We start from the raw sequence: 10,662 nt of genomic DNA on the forward strand, positions 1-10,662 counted from the left end.
CTATATGGAGTCTTTCATTTAAAACTGATGCCAACCTTAATGGGAATTATTATGATTGGTTCCTTGAAAAAAAGAAAAACAAAGAAATGAAACCGAAGGAGGCTGAATAATTAGCAAAGTGACACCCTGGAGCAGCAGAGCCAGGCTTCAGGGTCACCAGCTCACCTCCAGAGCGCTCATGCTTAGCGTCTAGAGCAGACAGCCTTCCGGGATCTGAGGCCCGCACCGAAGGCAATGTACTCTTAGGATCCTGTGGCTGCCCGGGCAGACTCCTCTGGCTCTAATCCAAATTGCAATGTCTGTCGAGTTTCTGCCCTTCCGCCTAAGTCCGAGCAAGGGGGCTGTTCCCAGTCGTCCCCAGAGCGGTGCGCGCGTGGACCGCTGTGTGTATCTATCTATATAGCGTGTGTCTTCTGTACCCACAGTTACGGCTAGACGAGGCGCAAGAGGCGGAGTGCCAGGCCTTGAGACTACAACTCCAGCAGGAGATGGAGCTGCTCAACGCCTACCAGAGCAAAATCAAGATGCAGACGGAGGCCCAGCACGAGCGCGAGCTGCAGAAGCTAGAGCAGAGGGTGTCTCTGCGCAGAGCGCATCTTGAGCAGAAGGTAGGAAGTTTCCGGGTAGGGAGCGGGTGGCTGGGGCTGGGGTGGGGGAGGGTCGTGGTTTTTTGTACGGAGCCCTCCCTAGTGACCCCCTCAACTTACCCCTGGTACCCAAGAGAGGCAGGCATTATCTCCAGGCCTGGGACACGACGGCTCAGGAAGGTTATTCAACCATCCGAGGCGTTGCTTAGGAAGCCTGCCGTCTTAGCCAGCTGGATGACATCACTTACATAAGAACTATGGGATGCCAACATGGCGGCCCAGGGGCCTAAAAAAACGTCAAATAAGACTTGAATTTTTTCAGCAAAAGAAATTACCCGCAGGCTCTTTAAATAAGAAATAAAATGAGAGCTAGGCGGTGGTGGTGCACTCCTTTAATCCCAGCACTCAGGAAGCAGAGGCAGGAGGATCTCTGTGAGTTCGAGGCCAGCCTGGTCTACAGAGAGCGTTCTAGGATAGGCTCCAAAGCTACACAGAGAAAGCCTGTCTCAGAAAAACAAACAAACAATAATAATAATAATAATAATAAGGGCATTTGACACCCTCTTCTGGTGTCCATAGACACTGCACTCATATGCACACACCTAAACACAGACACAAATAGATGTAAATAATTAAATAAAAATAATTTTTTAAAAGTAAAAACCAGCCGGGCGGTGGTGGCGCACGCCTTTAATCCCAGTACTCGGGAGGCAGAGCCAGGCGGATCTCTGTGAGTTTGAGGCCAGCCTGGGCTACCAAGTGAGTTCCAGGAAAAGGCGCAAAGCTACACAGAGAAACCCTGTCTCGAAAAACCAAAAAAAAAAAAAGTAAAAACCAAGATAGGTTGGTGTTGCCACATGTAGTAACTGTTATCCCCCTCGAATTATGCCTTGCTGTAGGAGGGTCGAGTGGAAACTGCCATGAGGCAGCTCAAAGCTGGGGCTGAGGAGATGGCCCAGTGGGGAAGGTGCGTCCTGTGCAGACATGAGGACCTGGGTTCTAGCCCAACACCCACATTAAAAAAAAAAAAGCTCCTATCACACAGACTCATTGGACTCAAGAGGGAAGAAGACACTGACCTGGATCAGCCCAGGCTCAGATAGCATCCCCACCCCCACCACACCACACCACACCATACCATACCACTACCACACCACCACACCGTCACCATACCACACTACCACACCACCACCATACCACACTGTCATCATACCACACTACCACACCACCACACTGTCACCATACCATATTACCACACCACCACACCATCACCATACCACACTACCACACCACCACACCGTCACCATACAACACTACCACACCACACCATCACCATACCACACTACCACACCACCACACCACACCTCCACACTACTACACCACACCACCACACTACCACCACCATTACCACCACCACACCACTACCATCCCACCACCCCACTGCCTCACCCCAGCCCTAGCAAGTTTGAGACATAGTGGATCAAATCCAAGATACTTTATTCCTGGGCTCCCAGCTCTCAGGTCTAGGCTGCTCCCTACTCGGGTGTGTGTGTGTGTGTGTGTGTGTGTGTGTGTGTTCGCATGCACAAGCTCACACTCATGGGGGGGTCCCTCGTGGCTGTGGGACGAGCACTGGCACTGAGGCCCACTTCTGTGCTTCGTGCAGATTGAAGAGGAGTTGGCCGCCCTGCAGAAGGAACGTAGCGAGAGGATCAAGATTCTCCTGGAAAGACAAGAGCGAGAGACGGAGACTTTTGACATGGAGAGCCTCAGAATGGGATTTGGGAATTTGGTGACATTAGATTTTCCTAAGGAGGACTATAGATGAGATTAAATTTTTTTTGCCATTTACAAAAAAAAAAAAAAAATGAAAAAAAGAAAACAAAAAAATTCAGACCCTGCAAAACTACATTCCCCATTTTAACGGGCGTCGCTCTCACTTCACACTCTCTCTCTTTCTCTCCCCCTCTCTCTCTCTTTCTCTCTCTCTCTCTCTTCCTGACATCGTGTCGGACTAGTGCCTGTTTACTCTTACTCCATCAGGGGCCCTTTCCTCCCCCATGTCAACTTTCAGCGCCGGCCGGCCCACCCGGCCGGCCCTACCGTCCACCACCCACACCGAAGTACCAGTGTGGCTCACAGATGCTCTGGCGAAAACCTTGGAGGTGGTTCTGGGGTCAGTCAACCAACAAACAGCGATGGAACACAGATGGATATTGCTTTAAGCAATCCCTCATTGTCACCAACTAGTGAAAATAAAGCAAAAAAAAAAATAAATAAATAAACTAAAGAAAGAAAACTAAATAAATAATACATGCCAAGGGGGAGAGAGACACAAAATCCGCAGCCTTACACCTTAACCAGCTGCTGCATAATTTTATTTTATTTTATTTTTTTGGTATTTATTCATCAGGAATTAAAAAAAAAACAAAGTTTTATTAAAGATTGAAAATTTGATACATTTTACAGGAACTAATTGTGATGTACATATGAAGTGGTAACATATTATTACTATTTTGGGGCCGGGGTGGGGGGGTGGGGTGCAGAGAGCTTGTGATTTTTAAGAACCTGCCGGCAAGAGTTTGCCTTGCCGTCAGCCTGGTCTACTGTATCCCGGCATCCTCTGCTGTTGCAGACGGTGCGAATACGCGTACGTACGGAACTCACAGAATCCCAGTAGCACAAAATTGGGCTTTGGCAAATCATGTATTTTGTGTATAGAGGGAATCTAAGGAGAGGAATTGCTTATTTTCATATTGTATTTTAACTGTTTCTCTGATCAAAATTTTTTTACTTCCTCCTCCTGTTCCTCCCTACCCACCCACGCCCACCTCCCGGCGGTTTCCAGTTCAGTCTCGAGTTCAATGTCTTTTTCAGTCCGATCATCTCCGTTTATTTCTCCTTCCCTCCCCGCGCCCCCTATCTTTGGTCATAAATATTGCATTATTCATCCTTTCAAACTGTGTATTTTCTTACAATAAAAAATGATGAAGAAAAAAAGGCTTTACTCCTTTGGCATGCACCTTAAAAAAAAAAAAACACTTTAAAAAAAAAACCTTTTTCAGGTTCCGAGGAAGAGCATGATTAACTGTCAGGGCTTTTAATTATATTTGTAAATAAAAGTGTTCGTCACATTGCCTGGCTGTGTTCTTGTGGCAGGGTTTCCCTTCTAGGTGCCTCTGGGGATGACTCACTCCAAGGGCTGAGCCCTCCTGGAACCGTGCTCCAGGGCTTCCTCCCAGAAGGACGCTGAGGGGAAGCCGAATCTTCCAGTTTCTTCCGGACCGAGATGGAGGTGCGCTTTTTGACATGCTCACAGAGACCGGCCCAGCTCAGTGCCCCTAGCCTTAGAAGCACAAGCCACACAGGATCGCAGACAAGACGACTGCACCCCACGAAGAAGAGCAAGCTGCGGAAGGAAACTGTCCCACTGTAGCGCAGACTCCATCCCTTCCCGGCCTCCTGTCACTAGAGTAACCACGTAGTAAAAGCAGGACTTCCGGGATCCTTACACCTATACCCTTAGCTCTGCAAGCCGTGCATATTGAAATTGGGTTTTGCTTTCTTGTTATTATTGTCTCTTCATTTCTTGTTTTTTTTAGTGTTCCCACTTTTTTTCCCCCTGGAACTCACAATGCAGACTGGGCTGGCCTCGAACTCACAGAGATCCTTCTGCCCTTACCCCATCACCTCCCCAAAGTGCTGGGATTAGAGGCGTGTGCCTCTACACACCCAGCCTTGTTTTATGCTTTCCTAACGACCTGAGAGTTGGGCTGCTTAGGCATGCTCAGCCAAGCTGAGGCCACATGCAGTTTCTGATTCTGCAGTGCAGGGGTCTAATTTCAGCCTCCTGAGTGCTAGGTAGGCACTATTCCAACTGTAGTAGGACTATTCCCCAGCCCCGGCCCAGCCCCTGCCCCTGCCCCTGCCAACACTGGTCTTTCATTTGTTTTGTTTGTTATGTATGTATGTATTTAAATTTGTTTTTTTCCAGAGCTGAGGACCGTACCCAGGGCCTTGCACTTGCTAGGCAAGCACTCTACCACTGAGCTAAATCTCCAACCCCTAACACTGCTCTTTTGAATGAGGAACCTGAGAACCATTCTCGGATCCTAAAAGAGTGTTATCAAGCACATAGGTAACCTGTCGGTTTCATTGTGACTAAATCTGACAACTGTAAAATAACACAGACAGTTACTAACATGGATTCACTCCTCCATAAAGCCTATGGTAACAGCCGCCCAGCATCCCAGGCCCATCAGTTAGTGTTTATGGTCAGCACATTGAAAGTAAGATTGGAGGAGCCTGGCATGGGGGCACATGCCTTTAATGCCAGCATTCAGGAAGCAGAGGAAGGCAGATCTCTGAGTTCTAGGACAGCCTGGTCTACAGAGTGAGTTCTAGGACAGCCCAGGCTGTTACACAGAGAAACCCTATCTCAGAAAAAACAAAGCAAAAAACCAAAAACAAAAACCAGCAACCCGGGTATAAAAGAAACACAAGGACAGGGCAGAAAGCCAGAGTCCTCCCTTGCAGCATGGAGCAAACTCCCCTGAGTGTAAAAAGGATTATAAAAAGAGGTTTATGGACTGGCAAGATGGTTCAGTGGGTAAAAGGTGCTTGCTGCCAAGCCTGATAACATGAGTTCAAACCCTGGAGCCCACAGGAGGAAAGACAACACCCCCCTCCTGCAAGCTGTCCTCTGACCTCTAACATGCACCATGGCATGTGTGTACACATAAGCACACACAAAATAAAAAAAATTTTAAACGGGTTTGTCAGTCATATAGCTAAGGCGTAGCTGGTAAGCCTTGACCTGTGGTTCTTGTGACTTCCATGTGCCCATCCATGTGCCTGCCACAGGTGACGTCACAGTCCAGGGCTGGGAGACACCCAGTGACTAGTGGTCATGATGAGTGACTGATAATAAGTCCTATGTACACAGAAGTCCATGTAGGAAAGAGTCAGGAGCCCATCTGACCAGAGCCAACCTGGGCTATCACACCGATCTGACCGGAGCCAACCTGGGCTATGCACTTAGACTCCATCTCAAAACAGAGAGAAAATAAAGTCCCTGAAGCTAAGGACCCCTTGTCAATCATCCAGGAGACTTCAGGACACAGGAAGTGTCCCCCACTGCTGGGGACTGTAGCTTCTTATTGTTTGTTAGCATTTTTTGTTTGGTTTTCCTGTAGCACTGGGTGAAAAGCCCAGGGCTTTGCAGACAGTATCCAAGGACTCTACCACTGAGCCATGCCTCCACCCAACACATTCTCAGTCCTTGACATCCTTAAGGGTACTGCCTTCTAAACACTAAATTTAAATACATACATACATAACACACACATATATATATGAACAACCGCCTTTAACTCCAGTGCCCTCTCTCCACAGACACTGCACTTACATACATCTACCTCCACAAAGAAACACCCCATAGACATATTTTAAAATAATCTCTTACAGAACCAGAATTCAAAAAACTCTACACACAGCCAGTCAGCTGATGGGGTGCTTTCTGAACACGCACAGAGCCCTGGGCTCCATTCCCAGCACTGCATAAACCGGGGGCTGTGGTGCTCAGCTGAATCCCAGCAGCCGAGAGGCAGAGCTGGAGAATAGGAGGTTTGAGTTTGAGACCATCTTGAGAGATGTAACACACTGCCTTAAAAATGAAGGAAGGAAAGAAAGAAAACCTATATGCACATGCATCTTTAAATGGCACTGGAAACACGGCCACAGAGCCATGGGAATACCTAGCCCACTCAGACAAGGTACTGTAAGGGTCATCACTGTCAGCAGAGAGAGCCTGGCAAGTTCAAGGAACCAGAAGGCACTCCTGCAAGGTAGGAGCTGCATGAGTCAAGACACTTGTGGGGACCAGATGACAAACGGCTCCCAGGCCCTGCGAAGGACCGAGGCTCTACCTATCCCAGCAGCATCTGTCAATCAACCAGGGATCTCCGTTTTTGTTTGGGGGGTTTTGTTTGTTTGGTTTTGGTTTTTGGTTTTTGGAGACAGGGTTTCTTTGTGTAGCTTTGGAGCCTGTCCTGGATCTCGCTGTGTAGACCAGGCTGGCCTCGAACTCACAGAGATCTGCCTGGCTCTGCCTCCCGAGTGCTGGGATTAAAGGTGTGCACCACCACTGCCCGGCTTCAACCAGGCATTTCCAATCAACTGTGAGGCTGCCTGACTTTGCATCCACGTCAAGACACATTTCCACCCTGTGCAGTTGGGTTAAACACTGATGAGATAGCAGCCCTGCTTTTGGGACGTGGTCTCCGTTAACCAGAGGTGAATTCAGGAATTCCAGAGGGACTGACGCGGCACATGTTTCCATCCACATGCGGTCAGAATGACAGGCACGTCCCCAGATTCCAACCTTAGACACACTACTGGGCTGAGAGGGCCAGCGAGACGGCTCAGCAAGGAAGGCGCTTGCTGTGCAAACCTGTTGACTGACGTGAGTTCAATACCTGAACAAGTAAGAGAGAACCAGCCCCGCCAAGTCTTCCACTGGCCACACATGCTGGGCTGCACACCCACGCATGATGCATGCATATGCCAACCGTACATGGATACACACAAAGTAACAGGATACCATTTTAAGTAATCCTGGGCTGTGAGCCCGGCTGGATGGTGAGACGCCTGTTGTGGTGGCTGATATTATTACAGGATCTAGACTCAAATCATAGATAAACCTCTGGGCAGGCCTGTGGGCGATTATCTGGATTAAGGTAATTGAGGTGAAGACAATCCACTGTACTTGTGGGTGTCACCATGCCACGGGCCAGGGTCCTGAAAAGGAGAAAGCGAGCTGAGCCCCAGCATTTCAGCTCTCCCTGCTTCCTGACTGTGGATGTCACGTGACAGCTGCTTCAAGCTCCTCCTACCATGCGTTCCACGCCAGGATGGCCTGTGCCCTCAAACCCTCTCACTTGTCTCTGTGTTCATTCCAGACCGTCGTGTTACACCCTTGGGAAGGCTGTAATCGGGGAACGGCTCTGAGCCTTTGGACTTTGTTCAGGCATGTCAAATCAGGTTCAGTTTAATCATTTATTACGTTTCTTTTTTTTTTTAAGATTTTTTTTTTTTAATGTATGCAGGTGCTTGTCTGCATGTATGCCTGCAGGCCAGAAGAGGGCACCAGATCTCATTATAGATGGCTGTGAGCTACCATGTGGTTGCTGGGACTTGAACCCAGTGCTCTTCACCTCTGAGCCATCTCTCCAGTCCCCATTTATTACATTTCGTATTTTGTGTATGTGTGTATGCCCACGTGTGCCACACCTCACACACGAGGGTCAGAGGACCACGGCGGAGAGTCAGTTCTTTCCTCCTACACTGTAGATCCCCTGGGTCAGATTTGGTGGCAGTGACTTTGCCCACTAAGCCTCATTGCTGGCCTGAGTCTACGAGTGTTTAGACAAGGAAGCAGAGGACTGCTTCACCCTGATTATCACTTTTTTAAAAAACCGAACATCTTGCAATTAGTTATAGAAAATCACATGAAAAATCTCGTTAGAGAAAAAAGCTAGTGGATGATTTTAAATATATGTAAATACTAAGTCAAAATGTTCGAAGTTCAATAAAACTGGCCCAACAGTAGCGATGGGACTCACACACCCCTCTTCCTGGAGGGCAGTCTGCACAGATCAGAACTGAAAAGATGCATACCTGTGGACACACTGTTGCAATACGAGGGCTCCCCCACACCTGTATGAAGGGTGTTTGCTGAAGCACTATTTATAACAGCAAATGAATGGAAACAGGCAAAACCACACAGTGGTGTGAGCGTCTGTAAATGAAGGATCTGTTCAAAATGGAACTACAGCACCCGAAGAACCACTGTATGGAGTAGTTAGTAGGTTTGGAAAATAGGTACCCAGGGTCGGTGAGATGGCTTAGCGGATAGAGGTGCTTGCCGCCAAACCTGATGATAGGAGTTTGATCCCAGGACCCACAGGGTAGAAAGAACCACCTTCCACAAATTGAATTCTGATCTTCACCTGCTGCAGTATACACGTGTGTGTGTATGTGCACATGTATGTACACCCACCCACACAATAGATGACGGATGAATGGATGGATGGATTAAAAAAAATTTTTTTTTTAACTTTAACGAAAAAGTTGGAGAGAAGGTTCAGTGGTTAAGAGTGTGCACTGGCTGGGTGGTGGTGGCGCATGACTTTAATCCCAGCACTTGGGAGGCAGAGGTAGGTGGATCTCTGTGAGTTCGAGGCCAGCCTGGGCTGCAGAGTGAGTTCCAGGACAATCATGGCTACACAGAGAAACCCCATCTCAAAAAAAACAAGACAATTTTGTTAAGTAAGTGCCTTACAGTGCTTACCAGTGTCCAGACCATGACTTACCTCTTTATCTTAAAAGGATGTAAAGATAATGTACATTTTGTTTCTTCTGGAAGAAAATCTAAGCCAGGGACTGCCTGCCATCATGACACCATGTTAAGATGGAAGGCACTTTCTTTCCACGCTCTGTTGCACGTGTGTATAGTGTGTTTATTCTTTTGGTGCTGGGATCAAACCGGGGGGGATGCATATGCAAAGTGCATGTCCACCACTGCGCCACACCACAACCCCATCATTCATATTTAGAACTTTTATTTTATTAACTTACTTTAAAAATACATTTTCTACAAAATCTACCTACCTGATCCCACCCAGGAACCTTGAGGCCATGTTCTCAACATTTTTCAAAGAAAGTACTAGGAGGCGGGTAGATGGCACATACCTGTAACTCCAGGGACAGGAGACAGAGGCAGGATCAGGAATTCAAGGCCAGCCTGAGGTAAGCTGTAAGGCCTTATCACCATCCAAGAATAGCAGTGATGGGGAGGTCTAACTCCAGATCCTTCCCCATGAGCCCAATCACAGTGACAGGAACCTCCTGATACCAGGCAGGAGCTGGGTCTGCTCCACCTGCTCCTCTGACCCACCATGGGGGACCCATCAGGAGTGTATATTTCTGAGACACTGACAGCTTCACCACACAAAAGAGGAAGGCTTGTGGAGAATGTGGGGAGTACAGAAGGGTCCTGGGTCCCATCCCTGGCACCAAGGGATGCAGTAGGGCTGTGTTCTGGATTTGGTCTATCTCTCGCGGGATTCTTTTCCCCGGTGAGAGTGCTGTTTTGGAAGGCTGTGAACTTTTTAAGAGTTCGTTTCTGGTTGGAGGAAGAAGGCCAAAGGCTCAGGCCTCTGGGAGTTCTAGCCCATTTGGTTCCAGCCCCATGCTCTCTGCTCTCCCGGGATGTGAACCCCCGTTACCAGACCTTCCCACCACCACAGCCCGGGCCACCTAGCTGTTCTTTCCCTGCTGTGACAGACCCACGAGCCAAAACAAGCCCTTCTGTTCATCAGCTCCGTCATGGAGGACAAGAGCAAGAAGGGCATTTGACAAGAAAGAACTCGTCAGAAGTAAAGGTGCTTCCCGGCCCAGAGCAAACCCCTTCCTCTTCAAATACCTTTTAAAATGATGTGTTTGTGTTCGGGTGTCCGTGTGCAAAGATGCACGTGTTGAAATGAGATCAGAACCTACAGTAGTCAGTTTCCTCCTTCCAACACTGGGTCCCCGGGTCTGAAGTCAGGCCATCAGGGTCGACAAGTGCTTTTGCCTGCTGAATCATCTCAGTGGCCTTTATTATTTTTTATGTAGCCCGAGCTGTCCCCAAACTCACGCAATCCTCCTGCCTCAGCCTCCCAAATGCTGGGACTGCAGGTCTGATCCGCCATTCCCAGGCCAGCCTGAAGCCTGGGAGGTTTTTTTTGTTTTGTTTTTGTTTTTCATTCTTGTTGGGACACAGTCTCACTATGGAGACCAGGCTAGCCTACTCACAAGAGATCCACCTGCCTCTGCCTCCCAAGCGGTAGGACAAAAGGCATGCACCACCACTCCTGACTCCTCTGTGAGCATTGCTCCTACAGCCTTTATAAGCACCCAGAGGGAAGGGATGGCAGAACCCTCCCTGTGGCCGGATCGCATCGCTGCTTGCCTCCGAGGGCTCTAACTCCGCCCACGTGTGAAACCCAGACACAGGAAGGAAAGTACCTGCATG

At 48.5% G+C, this 10,662-nt stretch overlaps 1 protein-coding gene across 2 annotated transcripts in view; it reads left to right on the forward strand.

The window, feature by feature from the left end:
- The window catches only part of Taok3 (TAO kinase 3), a 175,779-nt gene extending 172,058 nt beyond the window's left edge, over positions 1-3,721 (forward strand). For both annotated transcript variants that reach the window (XM_052755161.1, XM_052755162.1), the window contains 2 exons: positions 426-608; positions 2,254-3,721. In XM_052755161.1, coding sequence (XP_052611121.1) covers positions 426-608; positions 2,254-2,415 — 345 coding nt within the window. In that variant the 3' untranslated portion in view covers positions 2,416-3,721. The remainder of the gene's footprint in view (positions 1-425; positions 609-2,253) is intronic.
- Positions 3,722-10,662: the final 6,941 nt, after the last annotated feature.

This window comes from Peromyscus californicus, unplaced genomic scaffold (assembly GCF_007827085.1).
Source record: "Peromyscus californicus insignis strain IS unplaced genomic scaffold, ASM782708v3 Scaffold_2__1_contigs__length_46816999, whole genome shotgun sequence".
Taxonomy (NCBI): Eukaryota; Metazoa; Chordata; class Mammalia; order Rodentia; family Cricetidae; genus Peromyscus; species Peromyscus californicus.